This window comes from Emydura macquarii, unplaced genomic scaffold, assembly GCF_026122565.2.
Source record: "Emydura macquarii macquarii isolate MOO-44397 ecotype Brisbane River unplaced genomic scaffold, CSIRO-AGI_Emac_v2 contig_629, whole genome shotgun sequence".
Taxonomy (NCBI): Eukaryota; Metazoa; Chordata; order Testudines; family Chelidae; genus Emydura; species Emydura macquarii.
Window position 1 is genome coordinate 3,881,376 of NW_027130766.1, and position 25,257 is coordinate 3,906,632.

The window sequence follows — 25,257 nt, forward strand, 5'->3', positions numbered from 1 at the left end:
CCTGCCCCTCTGCTCCCACTTCTGTCCTGTCAATGCAAAAATCTCTTTTTATAACCTGGAGTTGGAAAAAAAAATATCAAAATTAACCTGCAGCTGACCTCTCCCTCCTGGTGTCTTTACTATATATTTTTTTTATACCACTGAAAGGAAAACACTTAAAATCATGTGTAATGTACTTTTTTTTTTTTCTTTCATTTGTTCAGGCGGCAAAAGAAATAAATGTGAGAAAGACTTCAAATTCAGGTGTCATAACTGGTTTCCCAAGCAAAGCCCGGTAGAGTGGAAAACAGCCAAGATGTGTCATTTGGTGTGTTGACTTTTAAACAGAAAGAGCTTTTAGCAGAACAGCTGGGAGAGAAAAATCTGCTTAGAAAAAAAAATCAAATGTTTTGTCGGTGAACACTGAAGGGAAAAAAAATTAAATAAGCATAATACCCAAAGCAGAGACAATATAATGTTAAAAATGTATATTATTGTTGTATGGAAGATTACCTCTCACTTGTGTTTTCCAAGTAGTTTTAGATTGCTTTGGGTTTTTTTTACCTGACACCAGGTTGTGGAGGGGGGCGGTGGGTGGATTTCAGGTTTAGATCAAAGGTGCTAACTTTGTCTTTTCTCTTTGTTTTTTTTTTTCCGTTTGCTATGTTAATGTTTTTCAGTTCTAGGTCCCTTCTTTTTTGGCGGTGGTGGTTTAAAACTGCGCGCTATCCAACACATGGAGAGGCTGCAATAGGGACCGATTGGTGCTATAGAAACAGGACTGTTGTTTTAAAGAAAGAAACTCAGTACTTTTGCTGCCCAGGGTCAACTTGTGAATTTTCTAAAGGTGCTATTTAAAAAAAAAAAACAAATGGAAAAAAAAAAAAAAACCTTAAAAACAAGGACAGAAACTAATGCAAACTAGATCCAAGTAGCCTTGAAAGGGAACGAAGTTGTGTGCAATCCTCTCTTCCCAGTTAAGCAGGTGGATTCCATTTCTGCTTTCTCTCTTCCAGTCATTCCCTTTCCCCGTCTCTCTGTCTCCCTCTTTTATCCTGCTGCCTTTTCCTCCCCTCTCTCCTTCCACGCACACTCTGGCTCCCCCACCATCCTCAGCGGCTGCTGCTTTCTTTCTCTCTTGCCCTTTTCTCTTCCCATTCGCCTCTTCCGTGCTTCTCTCCATGGGTTTCAAAGCAACCCCAAAGCAAAACCCCGTTTCTAGCCCGAAGCAGATGTTCTAGGCAGCGTGAGCAACCGAGGATTCTGTACCTATTTTGTATATGTATAATAATTTGAGATGTTTTTAATTATTTTGACTGCTGAAATAAAGCATGTGAAATGATCCAAACAAACCTGTAGTGCTCTGGACTCTTCTCTTGCGCATGGCACATGGGCAGCCAGGTCCTGGGGGTCGGGAGGGAGCTGATGGCTAGGTGGGCAGCGCCCACCAGGCAGGGCCCGCGAGAACGAGGCGATGTCTGCAGTCCCCAGCTCTGTCTTTCTCTGCTCACCTTTTCTCTCTTTCTGTCCTTTCCTCTCTCACGTTCCTTCGAGCCAGCCTCTTGCTCTGCCGCTCGGGAACATGGGATCGGAGCCGAGGTCCATGTAGTCCAGAGTCCTGTGGCCAGCACCAGCCGTTTCAGGGGCACGAAGCCCCCTGCAGTAGCAGATGTGGGACTTCCACGCCTCCCCCTTTGCCACACTACTTCCTTCTCCGCTTTTGCATCGCGTGCGCCCCCTCCCACCCGCCCAGCTCTCGCTCTCTGCTGCTTTGCACCCCTTTCTTCACCCCTCTCTTCCCTGCTTTCCCACCTCCCGTCCAACCTCTCTCTGTCTGCCACTTTCTACCCTTCTCTCTCTTTCCCAGCGTGTTCCTTCCCTCCCGCAAATCCTTGCACTTTGCCCCTCCAGAGTGCCTCTGCCCAGATTTCTTTCTCCCCCTCCACACCTTTCTCTTTCTTTCTCTCCTCCGCCCCTCTCTGCCGCCCTCTGGATTGCTCTGCACGGCTGGTTCTATGTTCCCTTCTTCTCAGCCCTGTCTCCGGCGGGCTCCATCTGCCCCTGGCACTCCTTTTCACTCCCTTAGCCGGGGGCGGGGGAAAGCATTTCCCGTCACATTTTGTTTGCTTGCCCTAACGCTTGGAGGGAAGGAGCCGCACGGGCCTTCTCCATCCACAACGAGACCGGCTTCTCCTGGTCTGCATCCAGAGCCCTGGGACGGCTCTCCCGAGAGCAGGCTGTCCAGGAGAAGGTGGAGAAGGGCCAGGGCAGGCAGCCCTGGTGCCACGGAGCTGATCACGGCCTGGCTCGCAGGCGACGCTGGGCGGTCAATAGACCGGAGAGGCAAGGAGACGTCGTTGCTGTTTTCAACTAGCCACCAGTCTATCGCCTCGGAAAGATGGGGCGGGGGGGGGGGCAGTCTCACCCCCCAGCCCAATGTGGGGGCAAGGATGCTCCAGACAGACCTTCCTTGGAGGTTAACCCTCCGCCTCCCGCCTTGTGCAGCAGAACGCGATGAAAGGGGCCCACAGTGGGGGTGGGGTCTGAAAGAGCGGGGCAGATCGGGGGGCGGGGGGGAGAAACACGGGGATCTTGTCAAGGAGCGTGACTCTGAGCGGGAGGGCAGGGCAGAGGGGGATGGGAAGATGGGGAGGGGTTCCCCGCAAGGCAGCAGAGGTCGGAGCTGGGCAGAGGTGGTACAAAGCCGCCTTCGCCCTGCCCGCCCCTGCCTCCCTTTGCTGGGTTCCATGCCTGCCTGGCCGTGCGGTGGAGCTCGAGCTCCCCGCGAGGTCAGGGCGGGCGCTAACCGCTGGGGCGGGGAGGTTGGTTGGCCCCCGGAGCCGTGCCACCGGCTGTGGCGGGCAGCACCGAGCAGGGGCCTGTGTCTGTGCCTACGGCTGGGGAAACCCGCCTGGTCTTTTCAGCCTCCCTCCGACCCGCAGGTTCCTCTCAGACGCCGGCAGCCCCCCCGAACCACAGACCGGAGGCCGGCTGGGGGGGGACGCCTATGGAAGAGCCGCGCGTCCATCAAAGCCAGCCCCTGCACCCTGCCTTGTGCCCACCTCAGCCAGGGGACAGAGGGATGGAGGCCTGTAGTGAACAGGCCAGCGAGTGCTGACTGCATCCCTGCCTGGGGAACCCACCCCAGTCCGGCTGCTCCGGGGTGGAAACCGCTGCCGTCATCCCTAGCCCCTGAACGGGCGTTGGGATGCAGAGCATAGACCGGGCATCGCCGCTCCCCCGTCGCGCCGGGATGCGGGCGGACCGATCTGGCAGGGAGACACGGCGGGGGTCTACCCAAACCGGCGCCTTTGCAGCGGGGCCGAGACCCACAGACGCAGGCTGGGATTTGGAGCCTGGAGGGGGAGTCGCCCCGTCCCGTCGTAGCTGACGACCTGGGAGAGAACGGGCCGTATCTCCAGCACAGGGGAGGCAGGTGACCTCGCTCTGCCCTTGGAGAGACGGGCACAGACCCCGGGACTGATTCTGGGATGCTCTGGCCTTCGGTGCTGTGTGGCTTTCGCTGGCTGTTTCGTTCTGCTTAAAACAGGCCCTGAGGCCTCATGGCAACCTGGTTCGAAATGGCCCTTCCTGCACATCCGGGGCGTCCTGCTCGGCTCTCTCCCCGTCTTTCTGGCTAAGGGATGGTTGCCTGGAAACAGGCTCCTTGCTTCCCCGCCTGGCTGCTGCCTCTTTGGTATTTTATCCGCACACAAGCCCCCGAAGACCAGAGGCCGCCAGCCTGCCTGTGGGCCAGAGCCGCCCGCCGGGCCTCGCCTGGCGCGTAAACGCACACACAGGCCAGCTGCTCCGATTGACACACCTGGGTCCTTCCACAGCTCACACCCACTCACCCCCGAAAGGCTGTGCACACCCCCCGCCCCCACACACACACACAGTTCACAGGAACAAACGGACACGCGCAGCTGCACTCGGACCTGCACAGGGACCTTATGGCCACCCACAGAGCCGGGGCCCAGAACCCCCCGCCCGCCCCGCGCCCAGCCGAGCGCGGCGGCGGCCTCAAGTCACCCCTTACAATGAGACCATTGTACCCAGCTGCCCCCCCCCCCCGCCCTCCTCCTCCGTGACGTCACAGGCTGCTCTCAGAATGCCAGTGCCCCCGCCAGGTCCACTGCATCTCCACAGCTCTCTGCAGTGCTTCCCCCGTGCGGGATGGAGCGGAGCGAAGAGGGATTGCTGGCTTTTCCCGGCGTCTCTCCCAGCTGTTGTTTTGTTTCCCTTGCAGAGCTTGGAGAAGCTGGATGGGAGGCTGGAGGCCATCCTCTGCCGCTGGTCCTCGGAGCAAGAGCGGGCGTGAAGGGAGGTGGAAACGTGCGGCCAAAGGTTTGGTGGGGTGGGCGAGGAAGAACTGGGGCGGATCTGTGTCTTTGGGCGCATTGGGAGCGGAGCTGGGACTGCCGGGGAGTGAATCCACTTTCTCGGGAGCCTGCTCCATGAGCAGGGACTGGACCGTGCAGTGCACATTAAACTCAGCTTCAGAGTCAGTTCACCTAGGTGGGTTTCCCTCCCCAGGCTGTATTATGTGTGTGTGTTCCCCCCCCCCCTTATTACTACTTTTTAACTACTGATTTCTACCCTCCCACCCTCTTCCCATGAACGGGAGAACGCATGCAGACAGAACGGAACAAGGATAGGGCCGATGGCCTTCTGCAGACATGAAACAGGGGACTGGAGGAACCACAAGAGAGACACTTTTGGAAAATCTGGCGCTGACAGAGCATGGCCCTTTCTGTTGCATGAATAGGGCCGGTACCGATGGAGCAGTGCAGGAAGAACTTAACAAGCCAGTCCATTTTTTTGGCGGATGGAAGCCCAGGGATAGATGCTGCTACAGAACCGGGCAGAGAACCCATCCTTGCTCTGGAATTTGCAAGGTTTGAGGATCCTAATTGGCTAGCACTCTGCCATCCAACTCTCCAGGCACGCTTAGGAAACGGCTGCCGGTTTTGCATGGTCTAATTGTTCCTTCTTTGGTGCCTCCTGTTTTCTTAACCTCGCTCCCACTCCTGGCATTTTTTTTTGGCTCTGTTTAGGACCAGAGGGAGAGGAGAGAAAGATGCTCTTTCATCGCTGACCGCAGCTGCTGTGGCTCGACAGAGCCTGGAAGCATGTTAGGAATTGACGAGATCCGGCAAGTGGTTCTTGCAGCAATTTGCCAGGCGTGAGATGGTCTTTTTCAGAAGCAAAGAGGGAAAACCGTGCCCAGAGGAAAGGACATCTGAGTAGCGTGGATGGACCAGCGAAAGGATTGGGGAGGCTGTGTATCTGGATGAGTGAGAGCCTCTAAGCAGAGAAAATGGAGACATCTGTACGTATAAACCCAGGATTATAGCCAGTCACAGATATACACCTGTGTGTGAGCACGTCTGCTGGGGGAGGCGGTGTTGCCATGTGGGGAGGCTTCTGAGTCCATCTTCTTGTGTGTGTGGTTGTGAGTCAGTGTCCTTGTTTGTCTGTGTGTGTGGTTGTGAGTCTGGGTTCTTGAATAAGAAGCGGTGCCGGCATGGGGGTGGCTTTGTGTCTGTTCTTGTGTCTGTGTGTGTGAGTGTGAGGCGATCCTTGTTTGGATGGGGGCCGGGGTGATTGTGAGTCAGTGCTGTTGTGGAGGGGGGCAGTGTTTTGGGGGTAGGTTTGGGGCTGGCTGGGAATCTGAGTTCTTGTGTGGCAGGGAGGTTGTGAGTCTGCATTCGTGTGTGTGTGTGTGTGTGTGTAGAGGGCTAGGAGTCCATGTGCATATATGGTTTGGCACAGGCCCTTTAAGAAGGAAGATGCCACTGCACCAGTGACCAATCAGTCCCCGTTCCCCCACCCCACTCCCCAATTAGGTGTAAGAGAGGACATCTGGGCAGTAGAGGGCTGGAGCCGGTAACAGGGGCAGGAGTTGCTAGACAGAAAGCGCTGCAGGAGACCCGGTAGAGACAGCGAAACTCTGAGGAGAGCTTGGACTGGAACCGCTGGTGAGAACTGAGTTGTGCTGGGGACCTCTGGTGGGCAGATGGATGGGGCAGTGGCCCCCAGGTGAAAGGGGGAGACCCAGCTTAGTCAGGGCAAGCCCAGAAGCAAGAGGGGGGACCCAAGAGGGATGCACGGTGGGCAGGGGTAGGACCCCCTGGCAGGAACGCCTGGGGCGTGGAGCCCTGCGGGGAGTTGTCTTGCGGGAGACCTGACTTGGGGCCCGTGGTAAAAGTCAGGAAACTGGCTGCCCTCAGGGAGGCCTGTGGAGCAGGGGCCTGGGAAAGGACCTGGAAGGCCAATACTGCCGGTGACTCTTGAGTGGGGATCTGGAGGCACTGTCCGGGGAGAGGGGAATGGAAAACCCCTCCGCGTCTTTGCGTGTTTATTGTGGAAACTGGAGAATGGCTTTGTTACGAGGGCTTGGGGGAAATTACGGAGCAGGGACATGTGACTAAATGATGCCCAGGGGCAGACTTGGTATTGGACAGTGAGAGGCTATGTTCCTTTTGTAAGTGGAGGAAAAGGGAAACTGAGGCAAGGCACCCCTGTTGCACCGCAGAAGGGTCGGGGGATTTGCTTTATCACATGGACGTGTATCTGTGTGGCAGGCTATAAAGTTGCATTTACGTGGACAGAAACGGTGATGATGTGGGCCGTGTAAGAACCTCACAGAGAGAGATGCGTTTGGCTGTTTGTGAGCCTGCGTTCCTGTGTGTGGTTGTCGGGTGTGTGCATGTGGCGGTGAGTCTGTTTCTCGTGTACGATCGCGAGTCGGTGACCATGGCTGGTTGTGAATCTGTGTTTCCACGTGTTCGTGTGCGTCTGTTTTCCTCTAGGTAGGTGTGTGGGGGGGAGGGAAGGTTAGTCATGTGTGCTTTGGTATTCCCGTGTGGTTGTGTCTCTGTGTGGTTTGTTGTGAGCCCTGTCTGTGCTGGTGACTCCGTGCTCCTGTGTGTGATTACGCTCTGGGATCTTGCTGGTACGACTGTGGCATAAAAGAGATTCCCTCACCCACCTTGTCTGGCTAATATCCTGGGACCGGCCCGGCTGTAACTACACTGCCAACAGCTTTCCAGCCAGCCAGAGAAAGTTCACTTCCACGTGGGAAGCACAGCTCTCCCTTCCCTTCAGGCCTCTGCTTTGGGTTCCAGAAATCTTCGCTCAGGTCTAGATCCTCTGTGATCCTTAACACCTTGCCCAGCTCCCTGCTACAGAGAAGAATAGATGGCTTTCCCCAGCCAGGTCAGCACGCCACCGCATTCCCAGTGTACCCAGCTGCGTGAGCGTGCTTCTGCCCTGGTGCTGGAGGGGGCGGGCAGGGCACTGGCGTGAAAAGGTGTGTGCCCGTGATTTCCACATCCCCTGCTGGGAACCTTCTGGTGGTGAGCAATATTAAAGCTGCTAAATCTAGTGCCCCAGAGTCAAAGGGCAGCAGAGATGGAGCCCAGAGGCCAGGTTTCATCATTAAAAGGTGATTTAATTAATCCTCGCTTTGGGTTTTAATCAATCTTTGCTGTTTATGATTCCCCGCCTCGCCCTGTGACAGACACACAACATGTACACACCCATCTCTTCAGTCCCCACCTGTTACTGTTTCGCACCGTGGGAAAACAAGCTTCCCCCCCGCCCCCCCACATTCTCCCCAAAAAGATTCCTTGGCTCTCTGCAGTGAATCACCCGGAGTCAAGAGACCATCAGGAAGGCCCCCACGCTGGTCTTTACCTGGGGGGGGAGAGAAGAAAAGCCACGTTCATAAGAATATTGTTTTACCAGCGTGTAGCTCTTCCGCTTTGAAGAGCTCAGCGTGGATCAAATAATATATTAAAATATTATAAAGGGTAACGGAGCAGGAAAGGAGCAAGCGGTTACTCAGGGACTGGAGCCCAGGTCTCCTAACTCCCCGTCCTGTGTGCTGACCACTAGGCCGCTCTGCCTGCAATTCAAGGGCCGGCTCGCCAATAGCCTTTACACAGACACTTGTCACCTAGTATTTTAGTCCCAGGGAAGCAGGAGAATTGCCAATTACAGCATCCCCACCCTACCCCCGCTGTGCTGGCAGAGAAGCCAAGCGCTCAATGGCCCCCAGAGGCTGAGTGGCCCCCTCAGCCCTAAAGGGGGCCAGTCCCAACGTCCTCCCACGCCCCCCAGGCGTGCTGATGAGGCAGCCTAGCCACAGTGCCATGACAAATCAACCCCACTGACTGTCCAGGGCAGGAACCTCCAGCCCCAGGCCACGACTCTGTCCCCCGCCTCCCCCTGCACCAAACCGGCTCCGTGGGTGGGGAGCACTCACTGCTGGGCCAGGATGAGCGGGACGCGGGTGCCGTCCTGACGGCCCGGCAGCGGGGAGATCCTCTCGCCCGTGCGCACGTTGAACATGGGCAGGGTGGAGCGGGGCCGGGGCACGTCCCGGCTGCTGGCCATCTGCCTCAGCTCCTCCGTGTTGTCGTGGATCGTGTTGTGATGCACCATCTGGATACTGACGACCAGGAGACGGGGGGTGGGGAGGGGGAGAGAGAGAGCAGGGGGAACACAATTAGCCTGGCGACGGGGAACGCCCAGGGGCGGGAGGGAGATTAATAGTTGATTTGTATTGTGGTAGTGCCTTGGAACTGCAGTCCTGGACTTAGACCTCACTGTGCTAGGTGCTGTACATTATTTATTAGGTGTATTACGGTAGCACCTAGGAACCCCCATCCTGGGCCTAGATCCCACTGTGCTAGGCACATTACAAACCCAGCACAAAGAGACGGTCCTTGTCCCAAAGAGCTAGACACTCACATACGCACACAGGATGAAATCCTTGTTCTATTGCAGTCAATGACAAAGTTCCCACAGCTATCTCTGGGGCCAGGATCTGCTCCCCCGCCCCTTGCAATCTGCCGCTAACCGTGGCGTGTGAGCCCAGCTCTGCAGGGAGAGTACAGAGGGGCTGTGAACGACCGTTTGCTTTGCTGCTTTGAAATCAATTCATAGCCCTCAGCAGCATGGACACCCCGACCCGGGTCACCAGCTATGTCGGGCCACGCTCCCGCATCACAGGGCTCCTCTGACATCACAACGCACCTGGCTATGCTAGCAGGGCGACCTCGCTGGCCCAGTGTCTAGGGGTGGTCACTGTTTACCCAGCGCCCTCCAGACGGGAAGCCAGATGAGCTGATTACAGCAAGCTTCCGCGGCCGGGCTCCCTCAAGGGTTAAAGAGAGGCCGTCGAGTGCCAGCCCCGGCGCTTTCACGGAAGGGGTTGTTAAGTGAAGCTTTCCCTGGGTCCTCCGCGCCAGATCTTTCGAATCCCGGGCCCGCAGCAGGCAGGGCTCTGTGAAGGTTCAGAGACTGAGCAGAGGAGAAACCGGGCCAGCAGCCCCCCGCTGTATCGTTCTGGTGTTTGGGGCCACGCCTCCATCGGGAAACGGGACAACACCGACCACTGGCAGGGCAGCCGGGGCATAGCTCCGGTCGGAAGGTGAAGCCCCGAACTTGGACCCAGCAGGGACGAAGGGGATTCAGGCAAGGAGCGGTGCCTCCCGTGGGCCAGCGGAATGACCGATCTGTGCGAGCCGTGCGAAGGGCCCTCCTTGGAATCAGGGCTCCAAGACTCCACCCCGAGCCCCGGCGCACCTTCGACCTCGAGACACGCCAGCCCCAGGGTCTCGGAGCTCATCCTCTGGGCCGTGGCCACCTCCCCAAAATGCCAAGGCCTCTCCTTGGAGGCCCTGAAGAAGATCGTCACCAAGGCCGGCTACGATGTGGTGAGAAACAAGACACACTTCCTGAGGGTGCTTAAGACCCTGGTCTCCAAAGGGTTGCTGAAGCAGATGACTGGGGCGGGCGCCTTTCGCGCGGGCAAGAAGAAGAAAAGTGAAGTGAAGAAGAAGAAGAAAGTGGCTGCCAAGAAGAGGAAGATGCCTGGGCGGAGGAAGGCATCCAAACACGGCTCCTCCAAAGCCAGCCAGCCAGCCCGCCAGAGCGGGAAACGGCAAGCGGCCGCGTGAAGGGCTCAGCTGTGAGCCAGTGCTTAATAAAATGAGCTGTGTATTTAAAAGCTCTCCTGTGTCTGGGCTAATCCTTGCAAAGTGAGATACAAAGAGCAAACGGCCTTGAAAGTCAGGGGCACCGCACCTCTGCCCTAAGGATGATCAGGCAGCCATTGTGCGTAGGGGAGACTTTTATGGGATTACAGAAATCGTGCTTGGTGGCTTGGCTGATCCTTCCCCGTTAAATCTTGGACCGGAGCCCCTCCACGTGCGCGGCAGGTATCCTATTCCTCTTTCAGATGAGAAGTGAAACCAGGGGTCCGGTCATTCAAGATCTCATGGTGTCGTTTGCACAGGTCAAGGTGTCGGAGCTCTGCTGGTTCCAAATTCGGGAGGCAGAATAAATATATAATCCTCAACGTTCCTCCCGGGTGGGGGTGGAACAGAACCAGTGTTCCTGGGAGTGGGGCCGTTGCAAGGCTCTGAACTAAGTAGTATCTATTCCCAGCTACCGGAGGGGGGGGCTCTAAGGTCAGAAGGGATTAATATGATCATCCAGTCTGACCTTCTGCACAACGCAGGCCACACAACCTCACCCACCCACTCCTGTAATAGACCCTGACCTATGACCGAGTTAGTGAAGTCCTCAAATCATGGTTTAAAGACTTCAAGGTACAGAGAATCCACCAGCAAGCGAGCTGTGCCCATGCTACAGAGGAAGGCGAAAAAAACCCAGGGTCTCTGCCAATCTGCCCTGGGGGAAAATTCCTTCCCGACCCCAAATATGGCGATCAGTTAAACCCTGAGCGTGTGGGCAAGACTCACCAGCCAGACACCAGGAAAGAATTCTCTGTAATAACTCAGCACCCACCGCCTCAAATGTCCCATCACAGACCACTGGTATATCTACCACCAGTAGTCAAAGATCAGTCAGTTGCCAAACTAGGCTGTCCCATCAGACCATCCCCTCCATAAACGTATCAAGCTCAGTTTTGAAGCCAGCTCGGTTTCTTGTCCCCACTGCTCCCCTTGGGCGGCTGTTCCAGAACTTCACTCCTCTGATGGTTAGAAACCTGCCTCTAATTTCAAGTCTAAACTTCCTGATGGCCAGTTTATATCCATTAGTTCTTGTGTTCACATTGGCGCTGAACTTAAATAATTCCTCCCCCTCCCTGGTATTTATCCCTCTGATGTATTTATAGACAGCAATCATATCTCCCCTCAGCCTTCTTTTGATTAGGCTACACAAGCCAAGCTCTTTGAGTCTCCTCTCATAAGGCAGGTTTTCCATTCCGCAGATCATCCTAGTAGCCCTTCTTTGCACCTGTTCCAGTCTGAATTCATCTTTCTTAAATATGGGGGACCAGATCTGCACACAATATTCCAGATGAGGTCTCACCAGCACCTTGTATAACAGTACTAACAGCTCCCTATCTCTACTGGAAATACCTCGTCTGATGCATCCTAGGACCGCATTAGCTTTTTTCACGGCCACATGCAAGAAGACCCCTGTGCACTGCTGCGGACTCAGCCTAAAAAGCTGATTGCAGAAATCAGGCAGAATGGATTTCCCCAAGGCGCATGTTTTCCTTTGAACACACAGGGGAGGAGCGGGTCAGATCAATCCCAAGGGGCAGCCCCCTGCCTCCAAATTTCCTCATCTCACAGCTCTGCCAGGCCCCGGGCCCTCAAACTACTCTGCCAAGCTGCCACAAGTAACCCCTCCACCATTCAATGCCGCTCCACCAAATGCACTGAGTACAGCTGGCGTACATGCACCGAGCTGAACGTGGGTGGATGTGTCGGAGGACAGGTCTGAGGTGGTTTCAATCAACGTGCGGGTGGGTGTTTAAATCTCAGGACACCCCGTCTGCTGTCTAAAGTGCCCCACGGGGAAACCGCCCCGCGAGGCTGGGCGCAGAGGGTACTTCTGGTGTGACTTCACCACCTGCCCAGCTGGGCCGCCGTGGTTACCGGGTTCTACCCGCCCGGGAGGCTTGGTGGGAAGGCGACTGCCCTGCAGCTCCCTGCCGATCGCTCCCTGCCATCCCCTGGAACCGGGCAAGAAGGCCCAGAGAGAAGGGGCCCACCCAGTCAGGTTGCACGGGACCAAAGCCGGACCCGGGAGGAGTGAGAAACCAGCCAGAGCCGGCAAGCTGCAGCAATCGCCCCAGGCCCGAACAGAGCTACTCCTTGGGTGAGCAAAATGGCCAGCGCCAGTAAATCTGGCGAGCTGCCATCCTCTGATGGAGCTGGGGTTCGCAGGCCACCCCTCCCCAAACGGCACGGACCACGGCATCCCAGCCTCTCCCAGCTCATCATGACGGCCGTGGCTAATGCCAAGCCCCCTGTTCCCGTGGCAACCATCAAGGAGACTGTGGAGACGGGAGGCTGCGCCATGGCAACAGGCAGGCACCGACGCCGCTTCAAGAAGGCCCTCGCCAGGCTGGTGGCCCGGCAGCTCCTGAGGAAGGCGAAGGGCACCCAGGCCTTGGGCGCTGCCAAAGCCGGGAAGGGGAAGGGGAAGGGCAAAGGCCGCCAGGAAGCCGAGCGGGCGGCCAGGAAAGGGGAGACGGCCGCCGAGGAGACGCTTGCCATGGTCTGCTTTGGGAAGAGGAAGAAGATGGCCGATGTCTGGTCGTGGTCGGATTTCCCAACGAGCACACACCCAACACGCTGAGCTCTCTGCAAAACCTGGCCCTTGCCTGGGTGCTGAGTGCTTTTGTGCAGCCTGGCCCTGCTCCTGGGAACACCCAGGAGAACTCAGCGCTCGGGGAGCTGTGGGTCATGTGTGGGGTGCTGGCTAACATCTCGCAATCCAGCTGAAATGCAGCGTTGTGTCTTGCTCTCCATGCAACAGCATGAGGACCCCACACAGCACAGCTGGCTGCCCAAGAACCATGCTGACTAAATACACACACACCTGCCATGCCCAGCTATATAGATCTTGCTGCTCTACTTGGCAACTTCTAACACAGAGAACACAGTAAGCACCCCTAGAGAGCTTACAAACTATTTAAAGGGATACTACCCCGATCCTATACAAAGCTGCCCAGGCCTAGACACGCACATATGCAGACATCACAGGGTGCCCCTGACATCACAATGCACCAAGCTCTGGTCTCATGGTAACCACTATGTTCTAGTAGCCAAGCGGCGGTGGCCAAGTGGGATCTGCCTTATAGCCAAGCGCTCGCTTGTCCCTGTATCCTCACCCCCCAACCTCAGAGCTGACAACAGGCCAGAATCCAGCCCGGAGAGTCAGATACGGTGGGTGCTGGGTGGGAGACGGTCCTCAAAGAGAACAGGCGAGGCAGCCAGGCTGAGACGGAGCAAGGTTGCAAGGCCAGAGCCCCCAAAGGCAACAATTAGGTGCCGCTTTTCCTGGGTCCTCTCCGGGGGCCGAACCTTGTGTACCAAGAACTGGCAAAAGCAGGACACACAACTCCAGGCAGAGGTTTCCGGAGGCTGGGCTGGGCGAACAGGGCTGACGCACAACGCGCTGGTCCTCGGACAGGAGGCCGACAGGGTCCTAGCTACCCGGCAAGTCTTACAGTCTCAGCCCAGGACACACGGACAGGACAGACGTTTAGCTGTCAGCAGCATAACTCTGGTCTGAAGGGGCAACCCATAAACTGGGACACAGAGAGGGGCGCAGGATACGCAGACAAGGAGCAGCAGCTCCCTTTGGCAAGCAAAATGGACGACACAACAAAGCCTTCTGAGGTTCTTCCCCTGGATTCAGCCACCCCAGCTCCGGGGAACTCTGCTCCAGCAGTCCCGGGTGCAGTGAACCCAACGGCAGAGACACAGGAGCACCCAGAGCACCCCAAGCCATCTGGTTCCAGCCTCCCCAAGAAGACCAAGCCATCGACTAGCAAGATCTCCAAACCCTCCGGCTCCCCTGGCACCAGCTTCACCAAACAGTCCAAACCCCCGAGCCAAGGACTCTCCAAGCTCATCGTGGAGACTGTGGCCGCTTCCAAGAAGCGCAGGGGCCTTTCCCTGCAGGCTCTCAAGAAGATCGTCCTGGCCGCCGGCTATGACGTGGTGAGGAAGAAGACCCACTTCAAGAGGGTGCTCTTGAGTCTGGTGACCAAAGGGCTCCTGCAAAAACTGAAAGGCACCGGGGCTTCGGGCTCCTTTGGGATCGGCAAGGCGATGGCAAAGAAGATGGGCCCGGGGCCCAGGAAAAAGGTGGCACTCAAGAAAAGAGGGAGGCCTCTCAAAGTTGGGGTGGCAGCCACGAGCCTGGCGGAAAGAGGGCAGCTGATGACGATGGATCTTTTAAAGGAAGCCAGGACATCAGCCAGCCAGGCTAGGCAGCAGCCAGCCGACGCCTGAGGGATAGACCCTCCCCTGAAGCAGGTGTAACCCTGCGATAAATAAAATGGTGGTTGTATTTAAACTCTCCTGGGCCCAGGCTCGTCCTTTGGAACCGAGATGGGGCCGAACGCTGGGGGGGGAGGGAAGGGGTTGAAGGAATGGCAGTGTATTTACACCCCCCGGGGCCTTGATCCCATCATATCTCCCCAGCTAGATGTAGGGGGAGCACCCCCTTTTGTTTGTTGCTGGTGGAGCGTCTCATGTCGATCCAATGCCTCAGCATGGGGAAAGATGGACCAAGGCCTGGATGCTCAGATGGGACAGAGGACCAAGGACTTGCGGTGATCGAATATGGCATGCCGGATTGTTTGGGTTTTTTTTTCTAGGTTCTCCAACCCTAGAATATGGCATGCCTAGGTTCTCCAACCCAGCCTGGGGCCATCCGATTCTAGGTTCTCCAACCCAGCCTGGGGCCATCCGGTTCTAGGTTCTCCAACCCAGCCTGGGGCCATCCGGTTCTAGGCTCTCCAAGCAGCCAGGTGGTGCCCACCCTTCCAAGCTACCAAGTCAAGGTGTATCCCAACTCATTCTGGAGGCTGTGGCCACCTCCAAGGGGTGCTCAGGCCTTTCCCTGCAGGCTCTCTCAGGAAGATTATCATGGTCACTGGCTACCACATAAGGAGGAACAAGCACCGCTTCCAAAGGGTGCTCAAGAATCTGGTCTCCAAAGGGCTCTTGCGGCAGCTGAAAGGCACCAGAGCTTCGGGCTCCTTCGGAATCGGCAAGAGGGGTGGAACAGAAGAGAAAGCAGCCCCCAAGAAAAGAGGGAGGCCCCCCGAGGCTGGGAGCAGCAGCAGCAGCAGCAAGAAGCCTGGCAGAAGGAGGGAGGCTGGTGCTGAGGGATCTTCTCAGAGAGTCAAGACACCGGCCAGCCAGGCTGGGCAGCAGCCGACGAGGGAGGGAGAACCTCCAAAGTCAAAGCTGTGTCACTGCCAGGAACACAAGGTTGTATTTCATCTCTCCCATGGCCAGGCTCATCCATTGGCACCAAGAAGAGATGAAGGGCGGGAATGGACCTGCAACCCTTCCGATAATAGCCGGTGAAGGGGGAGGAATGACACAGGAACCAGCTCAAGACTGAGGTTCCACAGGCTCTTGGGCCATGTCTACACTGCAATAAGACACCTGTGGCTGGCCCGGGTCAGCACGGCTGTAAAACTGCAGTGTAGATGTGCGGCTGGGGCTGGAGCCTGGATCAGTCACGGGGCCCAGCCCAATGCAGGGAAGTCACTGCAACGTGACAGCTGTGGGATATGAATGGGGAGGAGAAATAACGCCCAGATACTGGCATGACTTGGTGTATACATGCCCCCCCACCCCCCGCCCCACCAAACACAATCACACTCACAGACAATCCCCGCAAACACACCCACTCAAACACACAGACGGTCACCAGCACGTTGGCCAGCAAGCGCACAAAACACACAAGCACGGAAACATGTTAAAATGCAAGCAGGCAGAAAGCACACAAATGTAACCCGCACAAAGCATACACAGCCTCACAAACCCACACCGACACACAAATCCCGCTCACGCACACCCATGCAAACACAATGGTAATCACTGAAAAACTTACTCTGAGGTCTTCAGATCCCTTTTGTGCCTACAGGGGGGTGGGGAGGCGGAGGAAAGGTGGGAGTGGACTGTCAGTAAGAGAAGTGATTGGCACCAGCTCACCCAGTTGTGTGGCCAGGGCCTTGCAGAGATAAAGCATAACTTTAAATAACCCTGGAGCAAGTGTTATCTCCAGCCTGGCCAGCCCCAGCCACGTGAACCACAGCCAGAAAACGGGAAGTAGGGCTGGGCACCACTGCCCTCTGTTGGATGGACTCAGAGCTGCTGCGTGTCATAGGCCCAATACAGCTCACAGCTGTTCACAGGATGTTGAGGTTCATACGATGTTACAAAAGAGGAGCTGAGCTCTCTCCCCGCCATTGTGACAGAGGGGGGCACAATCAATTGCCCAGAGAGGGGGAAATTCACCCCAGGACAGAGCCTACAGTCTAGGCACCCCAGCAGCCCTTAGGATGCTATGTGCCCAGCCTTCCGTAAACAGGGAGTCCTGAGCCCCCCAATCAGAGGGGGCTCTCAGAAAGCTCTCTGCCCAGCCGCTCCCTGCCTCCCTTCCCATTTCCCGGCTCCAGGGGCAGCCCAAGCCGCCTGTCCAACTTACCTGCCCTCCCTCCTGCCGTACATGATGTAGGCCAGGAGGAGGCAGAGCAGGAGAGCCACCAGCAGAGGTAGCAAGATGGTCAGCAGATAGTCAGACAAGAACTCCTTCTCGGGGGCATCCGTGGGGGGGTTGTATTCGCTGCCATCCTCCAGCACCCCGTCACCCCAGACGGGCACCACCTCCGTGCTGCCGAGGTTGGACAGATCAGCCTGAAGGAAGGGAAGAGGGAAAGAAGAAGCCGGGACGTTGTCAGGATCAATCAGGGTCTCTCGGGGGGAGAGGGGAGCCGTCTCCGCAGCCACCCTGGAAGTAGAGTTTGTACAGGACGACATTCGTCCCCGTGGCAGGAGAACAACGCAGGGCTTGAGACACGCCAAGACCTGGTGTTGCACAGAGATGAGTTCTCTCCGGAAGGGATTTCTCTGGTCCATGATGGAGAAGAGAGCAGAGGGAGTGACACCAGAATCTCCTGTCAACCTGGTTAGAACTCAGCACCGCTTGCAGGGCAACAATGCTAATACTTTATAGCGTCCCCTCCCCCCGCTCTCCAGGTGCGTTACAAAGGAAGGCAGCATCATTAGGCCCATTTTACAGATGGAGAAACTGAGGCACAGAGAGGGGAAGTGACTGGCTCAAGGTCACCATGCAGCAGAGTCCGGAACAGAGCCCTGGTCCAATGCACTATTATCCTGGAGCCATCTGCACCCATTCTGGAGGGAGAAGGGGCCCAACCCCAGGATCTGCACTCAACCAGCTCTGGGGGGCGGACTCCCTACCTCTAGCGCCGGCATCCAGGAAGGGACGTGGGTGATGATTAGGGGCTAAGAGAAGCCTGCCCCATGTAGGACTGAATAGAGATCAGACCCATAGGCAATGACCCGGGACTCTGGAGAGCAAGGATGTATCCCAACTAAGCTGCACGCTCCCCGTACGACCCCACCTTCCTGCGCCTGGGTGCCCCAGGTGTAAAACAGGGATCAGACTCTTCCTTTGCCTAGTTCGTCTGTGAGTTCTTGGGGGCGGCGATAGCCACTCTGCGCGTAGGGCCCCTGGGGCCCTGATCTGAGCGGGGACCACTAGGTGACACTGCCATAATACATTAATAATAATCACTGCCTATTGACTCGAGCAGGGGGAGGAGAGCTTTCCACGGGGTTAATGACACTTCCTATTAATTTCCACGGCCATAGGGTGGATCGGGAACCTTACAGCCAGAGTAACATTTCCTCTGGGATTTGCCCATAAGGATCGCCAGTTTTCCCAACTTCCTGAGCAGTGGGACCCTGCTGCCATGCCCAGGGAACAAGAGGTGGCCCCTGCCCCATGGTTCGGATGCTCCACGAGGGCCTGGCGGAGCACACCAGCCTCCACTCCGGCCTTCTCCAAAGGAGCCGACTCTCTCTGCTGGTGGAAAGGAGCCCTACAGCTGGCGCTGAGTTATCGAGGATTTCCACGTGAAGGGTGGATGAAAATGACTGGCTCGTCATGAGGCCGCAGAGAATTCCTCCTTCTCCACAGCGAATCGCTGCTGCGCAAGACGCCCCTCCGTCTAGCACCTCCCTCTCTTTTGCTGAGACCTGGCATTTGTCTTCCAGGAGCCCCCCAGCGCCCCCCCATGAGATCACAGCCCCGTTGCGCCAGGTGCTGTTCAGACACACAACGGCCGGTCGGCGACACGCAGAAGTTGCATCGGTTTAACAAAAGGCATCGATTTAGTTAAACCAGGTGCAGCTTTGTGTGTAGACTAGGCCCTTAGCGAGAGCCAGCTCCTGCCCCGGAGAGTTTATGGCCTAAATAGACACAGGCGAGAGGGGAAACGGTGACACAGCGAGGGGAAGAGACTTGCCCAAGGTCACCAAGTAGGTCAGTAGCAGATGCAGGTACAGCCCTTACCTGATTCCCAGCACAATACCCGATCAATTGGTCAGGCTAGACCCTAAGGTTCAACTTGGCTCTGGCACAGAGATATTTTAATAGGTGGCATCCCCTAGTGCACTAAGATGGGGTTGGAGACTCAGAGTGAAATCATTGGCAAAACCATGGATTTCACCGGGCCAGGATTCCTCTCCTCTCTCCCTCCCCCACTCCGGTAGTAAGAGGTGGATGCAAGACATTCGGGGTAATACAGACACTGTCAAAGCCCCTCACCAAAGTAATATTGCACCAGTCGATTCTGAATTGAGGACTGAAGCTGTCGTAGCATGTAATGACCGGCTGCTGCTCCAAGCTGCACCTGAACTGGTTGTCTGAGGACTTGGCCTCCATCAGGCAGTCAGAAAAAGGCCTGCGGGAGCCCACCTTGATGTAAACCCTGGGGAGGAGATGCACAGAGAGACAGAAAAGGTGGGAGGAAGAGGGGTGAGGTGCTAACCACTCCTGAGAATGTCTGTCAGGGTAGCCCCAGCCTCTCTCAGCTAGAGAAGCTGTGGGGAGCAGCCTGGGAGCCCCGCGGCCATGGGAAATGGTCCAGGAGCCCCCTCCCCCCCAGCTGTGGGAAATAATCCAGGAGACACCCTCCAAACTTTGGGAGGGTCTGGGAGCCCCATGGCTGTGGGGAGCGGTTTAGCATCTCTCTGACTGGTAGAACCAGCCTGGGAACCCTTCAGCCATGCGGACCAAGCCCTGACTCCAGGGAGTAAGCTGAGAAGGAGCAGAAACGCAACCGCCAGGGGATGGTTGATGCCCCGTCATGGCTGATGTTCTGTGGGAAAGGTCCCTCTCCCTACCCCTCCTTCCTGCCCTCGATGGGCAGGGGAACACGGCCTCCCCGGTCCAAAGCCGACGTGATGTTGATGATACTCCAGTCCTTCTGCTCCAACATGATGTCCAGGGCTTGCTGGAATTGCTTCTGCGCATCCGCCGGCAGCACTTCCTCCACGTCCCGGTTCTTCACGAAGAACTCGGCCTGGTACGGCATCCGTGCATGATCTGTGGCGAGGTAGCAGAGAGACCCCATTGGGCAGGCATCAGCGTTGGACCCGTAGAGACCTCGTAAGGGCCTGGGCGTCTTAGAGCCCCAAATTCTGGCATCATGACCATGCTTAGGTGTCTATGGGAAAGGGGGAAGCTCCAATGGTTGCTGGGAGGGCCGGGCAGACGGGTCCATCATTGCACCATGGCTGTGGTTGGCTCCTCGTTGCCCGGCCCTGGCGAGGGGGTGGCGATGGGCGTGGGGAGGGCTGGTTGCTGGCAGGGGTGGCCCATTTCGGTTGGACACATTCCTGGAGGTTTCATCGGATGACATAACCCTTAATTAAAGATTCATCTTGAATTCCTGGAGGCTCCAGGACACGCGGGAAAGGCTGGCCACCCTAGGCTCGCAAAGGGGTTCGGGTGCCGATGGCTGGGAATTTAAGGAGGGGGGGAGGAATTACCTGGGGAGGGGGCAATGATGAAGACGACCCTTTGCCGCACAGTCTCATACGTGTGTCTGTTATATGCCGTCACCTGCCATGAGGAGAAGAAGCAGGAGGTTCAGATCCTCGCACGGAACACAATGACCTCCCGCCGCGGGTCGTGTCCCGCTAGGCTGTCTCCTGCCGCTAGGGAGGGGGGCGCAGGCGGCAGATATGGGCGGGAGGCAGAGAAATCAAAGCCGCGGTGGGGAGGGCTGCCCTGTTGTCCTTGAAGGGGAAGACGGCTCACGAAGGCCTGGTCAATAGGGGGCCATCCTGGGCGCAGATGGAAAGGGACTCCCCCCTCCCCCCGAGCTGGGGTCTGCTCAGGTCTCCGGAGGATGCTGGCGCCGTTTAGCTTTATTGCGTTACGTTTAGTGCGGATGACCAAGAGTTCACCCCTCCCCGTGGCTAGACCAGCACAGGCAGTCACCCCCCCTGCCTCCCCCATCACAAGCAACACCGGTTCATCCTCCCCCAGACACACACCCCCGGCAACCACGCCTGCCAGAACCCCCCGTACGAGCCATGCGCCCAAACCACGCCCAACCCCACCCAGCGCCGCACCAAGCCGCGCCCCTCTGACAAGCACCCCCCTGCACGCACGCACCCCCTCCCCGCCCCCCAGCCAGCGCACCAGGGCTCCCTGGCCGGGAGTGACGGCGCCGGCCCAGTACCTCAATGAGCTGCCGGCCGACGTCCTTCCTGGTGGGCGACCCGTACAGATAGCCTGTCTGGTACGGGCTGCGCTGGGTGTAGCGCAGCCACCTGGGCAGGTCGGGGTATCCCAGCAGCTGAGCGTGGAAGGTGATGGGGGTGTCGGGTGGGATTTCTGAAAGGAGCCATCACACAGGCACGTGGTTGGAGGATTTTTTTAGGGCCCTTCACTCGGAACATCCCGGCCCATCTATCCATCTTGGGCTTTTACCGGGCTGCCCATCGCCGTAGCGTCTGGGCACCTTCCAGGTGAAACGAATTCCAATAGCAAAGTCCCTAATGGACTTCCTGGGGAGAAGGCAGGAGAGCTGGGGAGAGGCAGACAGGGGAAGCACCATGCCCAGCACCCCCATTTTCATGCTGCTCCAACCGGCTACGGCCCCAGTTCCTGCCCCATGACGTGGCTGTCGCAAGGATCCGAGGCCAGCGCCGCTGTTTACGCCGCATCCCTCCCCCCGGCGATCCCAGGGGCGACTAGACAGACAGCTGGAAAGAGGTTGTCCCTCTTTCCCTAGCCTCGGCTTGTCCATCTGTCTTCCCCGGCTGGAAAGGGTCCGACACGGAGGGAGTAATAATACACGGGGACGAGAAATAATAATAAATCAGAGTGATAATTCATAACGAGGGCAGACAGCTGCATAGGATAGAGAGAGAGAAAGATACTGCAGACCGCTATGTACGGTGCCAAAGAGATATTGGTATGTACGGAGCCAGAGAGAGAGGTGTACAGGGCTGATGGATTAGATGAAGGCTGGGGTATATACGGTGATAGACAGATGGTGTCTTTGCTGTTAGATCTGCTGGTCCATCTACGTTGGGCCGGTTATTGGGCTGGCCTGACAATAGGAATCCAGGAAGCCACCTGAGTGGGTCCAGGGTGGGGGAGACCCGCGCGGCCCACGCACTCACCGCTATAGTTCCTGTGGCCGGAGGGGAAGGCCCCCCGGAAATGCTCCCGCCTCAGCTCATGGACGAAGATGGTCCCGGCCACCGGGGAGACGTTCCGATCAGGGAGAGCGGCCAGGATCCCAGCCAGGCATGCCGCTGCGGGGAGGGACGGGGTTACATCCAATGGGGGGCGAGCGGCCTTTGGCGGTGTGGGCTCCCCCAGATCCGGCCAGGAGGAGAGAAAGGTTGCAACGGGCAACCAGCCAGACAAGAGCTGCCGGTGGGGCCAGCTTAGGGGGAGAGTGGGTACGGCTGGGGCCTGTGATCCAGACAGCTGGGTCCTGGAGCGGCTGGGTGACACTAGGCAAGCTGCCCCCACGTTCTGTGTCCAGGCGGGGAGGCCGCTCCTCCCCTCCCTCTGCAAAGCACTGAGAGACGCGGGGATAAAATGCTCAGCTCGAGAGCCAGCTGGGAGGGCCTAGCCTCCGCAAACCAAACCATAGCCCCCACCCCGGGCCCTCCTGCACCCCGCTGGGAGCTTGGGCCCCCGCCAGCACCCCCAAGCTCAGAGAGTGCCCCCGACGCAGGCAACCGGCTGCTTCTGAACTTGGCTGGCTCAGCTCCCCCTTTCCACCGACACTCCCCCACTGGTCCCTCGCAGCCCCAGCTGCCAGGCCCAAACAGAGCGAGCCCACCCTCCCTCTCGGGGTGGGGGACCCCTGGTCCGTGCGGGAACCAACCCGGCCCCCCACGCCCGGAGCTCAGCGCGCAGGCGTCTGGCTATATTCGCTAAGCACCAGTGAGCCTCCGGGCTGGGGCCCGGCAGGGCGGGGGCCTCCCTTCACCCCTCTCCCCTAGGGAGGGTCATTTGTCCTGAGCACGTTATCTGCACAGACCCTGCCCTGCCCCTTCCCCTCCTTTCAGCTGCCTGGCATCTCTCCCCCAGCCCCGGGGCTGTGGCACCCAGAGAGACGCCCCCCCCCCTCCCCTCGCTGCACAGAAACCCGCGGGAAGAGGCAGGCTGTTACTTGCCCGTAAAGAAAGGAGTCCACAGCCGCCCCTGCGCTGCCATCTTTGCCCCGGGAATCCAGCCAGACCCAGGCTCTGATTGACAGAGACAGGCTGTGAGGACAGGCCGGGCGAGGGAGGGAGCAGGGGGGCTGTCGAGACAAGCTGGGACCGAGCGCGAGAGTCGGCCATCTGACCCACAGCCCCGGGGGGAGCCGGGCGCTGCTGGGGATTTGCCCAGGGGGTTATAACGGGGTTGCTGATTTTCTCCTCGGAGGGCAGCTGGTGCCGGAGCCTGCAGCACACAGGGTTTTCCTGCCGGCCATGCCGAGCGGCACCTGACATCACAAGGAAGCCACCTCTGAGGGGAGAGCCAGCGGGTGGCAGACAGGTCAAGCGATGCTGGTTTAGGGCAGGGCGTGGGGAGCGTGCGGCAGCTTATTCTCCTGGGAATGAGGGGCCCTGCCGCAGATCCGCACCCCCTGCTAGCCTGGTTCAGTCGCAACTCCCCGGGCAGAGCGTTCCCCATTGGCTCTCCCGGCCTGTCTCCCTTCCTGCAGCACAGAGATTGCCCCAGCTGTCGCCCAGGCAAGCCGGCCCCCTGCCTGCCCCAGCTTAGCCTGAGCGCGTTAATGGGATTACAGGTGGAAGTGGTCTGGCTGCAGGGCCTTGCAGCTGGTGGGGTGTGGCCTCTGCCATGGAGGACCCAGCGCTGGTGCGGGGCAGGGAGGAAGGGGCGAGAGATGGTCTGGATCCAGACCCGGTTTGAGCCCCCGTCTGCCAGGCCTCCCAGCCTTCTCCTCCACCTCCACCCGTCCTCCTCTTCCTCCCCCTGAGTCCTTGATCCCGCTGCCAGGTAAAGCCTCCCACGCGCCAGCTGCCTCTGATCTGCACAGAGTCACCGCTCGCTGCTGTGATTCTCTGCGGTGCCGGGATCCCGGGGGGCCCTTGCCCGGCTGGGGAGACGGCACGGCCAGGGAGAGGGGGCTGGCCGGGCTGCCTGCACGCAGCTCCAGGAGCCCCGGCTGCCACGCGTAGCTGAGGATCCTTCCCCACGGCACTGGGCTGGCTCGGTGGCCATCTCTTGCTGGCAGCTGGTTTGTTCCACTAACCTGCCCGTGAACCTGCCCCGTGCAGAGAACATCCTTGGCTCATCTCCCCGCTGCGGCCGGGTAGGCTGGCTTGTGGTGGCGGCGGGAGGGAGGGGGTGCTGCACACCTCTGCCTGGCGTGGAGCCCTGCGTCCCGCCCTCCAATGGCCCAGCCCGTCCAGGCCAGCCAGACCCGCGACCTGGTGGGTCCCGCTGAGTGCCGGCCCCCCCCCACGCCTCTCCAGCTCAGCCCGCGGTTGAGAGGGGAGTAACGCCAAGCCCTTACGGAGCAGCAAGCTCTTTTTCACGGAAAGATTGCCTGGCACCGAACGCCGCCACCTCTGGGCTGGAAGACGGGAGCGTGGTCTCGGCAGCTTCCTCGGCCTCTCCACGCAGACTGCCGGCCAGGAGGGCAGGGGTGACTCGCACGCTTTCGTGCAGTCCCAGGAGCTGGAGTGAACCCTGGCAAATCCCCCCCCCTCTGCCCTCCCCCGGTGGTCGCTGCACACAGAGCCGATGGTGACGATTTCGTAGGGCCCCGTTTGCAAGGGCTCGCCGTGCCCACACCTGCTGCGGGCTTGGGACGGGCTGGCCCCAAGTGCGGGGGGCTCAGGTCTTGGTCCCAACCGACCTGGGACAGGCTGAGTAACTCTAATGACGCCACCCCACGCTTGCACCTGGGACGGGCTGGGCGGCAGAAGCGGCGCTGCAGGGGTTCCCGAAGGTGGAGGCTCCTGGGGGCCGAGGCGACATGCCACAGCCCTTTGGAAACATCTCAGCTGGAGTGACGCCAGCTCGCCGGCCCGTTGGCTTGGCTTTGTCCTGTCGGATAAAGCCGGGCTGAAGAGGAGCCACTGGAAAGCTCTGAGGGTGGGTCTGGTGCCTCCCGGGCACCGGCTGACATCCACATTGGGCTTGTGGTCTCCATGGAGCGAGCCAGAGGCCAGTTCCCACAGGGCGGGCGTTCACACTGGTTCTAACCCATTCCCTCGGATCAGGTCTCAGTGCCTGACTCATGCTGAGCAGGGTCTTGCTCCTGGACATCCTGAAATCAGTGGAGCATCTCAAGGATTCGGCCCCCCCGGGTTTGCGCGACACCTTCACCGGCCAGGCCTGGGTTTCACTAATGTTCACTTGGTTTAACGTCACTGGGAGCTGAGTCCTCCAGATCCCCCCACGCCCCGGCCCGTTCTGCCCACAGACCCCGCTCCGGGTGCTCCGATCCTATTCTCGAAGGGGCAGCGCCCATTGCTCCAATTACACAATGAAATGCTCACCCGTTCCACCCGGGCCCGGCTTTCCTCCTTCCCTGCCCCATGCCCTGCAAGATAGAGCTGAGTGGGACCCCTGCACCCAGCACAGATGTTGGGCCTGATTCTGTAGCATTTTTATCTCCAGAAGGGAAAACCGTCACTCTGTTGATTTGGAAGCAAGAGGGTGAATGTGATGACGCGGGTGCTGGATGCGTGCGCTCGGGGAGACCCTGGAATCTGGGGTGGAAGAACCAGGGGTAGAGAGACCCCCACAGAAGTGGGACAGACACCCCCTCAGCAGCAGAGGGCTGCATGAGCTGCTTTTTGCCTGCAGAGAGCAGGGACCGTTGGTAAATTACCTCCCACCCGGCTTCCCCTAACCAGCCACCCCCTCCCTCTCCATCAAGGCCTCCAA

General features: G+C 58.3%; 3 protein-coding genes across 3 annotated transcripts; 2 read left to right on the forward strand and 1 right to left on the reverse strand.

Moving 5' to 3' along the window:
* Positions 1 to 7,048: 7,048 nt before the first annotated feature.
* SGCA (sarcoglycan alpha) lies at positions 7,049 to 24,342 on the reverse strand. Its single transcript, XM_067540957.1, has 10 exons — positions 24,267 to 24,342; positions 21,513 to 21,959; positions 20,564 to 20,718; positions 19,866 to 19,938; positions 19,218 to 19,419; positions 18,640 to 18,802; positions 16,492 to 16,700; positions 15,895 to 15,921; positions 8,252 to 8,437; positions 7,049 to 7,680 (listed from the first exon to the last, which is right to left on the reverse strand). The coding sequence occupies exons 1-10, from the start codon at positions 24,340 to 24,342 to the stop codon at positions 7,677 to 7,679; spliced, it is 1,542 nt and encodes a 513-aa protein (XP_067397058.1). The 3' UTR covers positions 7,049 to 7,676.
* LOC137148246 (histone H1.11R-like) lies at positions 9,091 to 9,977 on the forward strand. Its single transcript, XM_067540888.1, has one exon. It carries the CDS (start codon positions 9,498 to 9,500, stop codon positions 9,948 to 9,950), a length of 453 nt encoding a protein of 150 aa, XP_067396989.1. The 5' UTR covers positions 9,091 to 9,497; the 3' UTR covers positions 9,951 to 9,977.
* Positions 13,632 to 14,318, forward strand: LOC137148245 (histone H1t-like). The gene has a single exon (XM_067540887.1). It carries the CDS (start codon positions 13,632 to 13,634, stop codon positions 14,274 to 14,276), a length of 645 nt encoding a protein of 214 aa, XP_067396988.1. The 3' UTR covers positions 14,277 to 14,318.
* Positions 24,343 to 25,257: the final 915 nt, after the last annotated feature.

What these genes read in the sequence shown, in the direction of transcription:
- LOC137148246 (XM_067540888.1), top strand. Translation starts at nt 9,498, where the DNA reads ATGACCGATCTGTGCGAGCCGTGCGAAGGGCCCTCCTTGGAATCAGGG.
- LOC137148245 (XM_067540887.1), top strand. Translation starts at nt 13,632, where the DNA reads ATGGACGACACAACAAAGCCTTCTGAGGTTCTTCCCCTGGATTCAGCC.
- SGCA (XM_067540957.1), bottom strand. Translation starts at nt 24,342, where the DNA reads ATGTCGCCTCGGCCCCCAGGAGCCTCCACCTTCGGGAACCCCTGCAGC. An exon ending in TGCCGCCCAGCCCGTCCCAG is followed by an intron (nt 21,960 to 24,266) that starts GTGCAAGCGTGG and finishes AGGCCCTCCCAG; the next exon opens with CTGGCTCTCGAGCTGAGCAT. An exon ending in ATCGAGGGCAGGAAGGAGGG is followed by an intron (nt 18,803 to 19,217) that starts GTAGGGAGAGGG and finishes TCTCCTCCCCAG; the next exon opens with GGTTTACATCAAGGTGGGCT.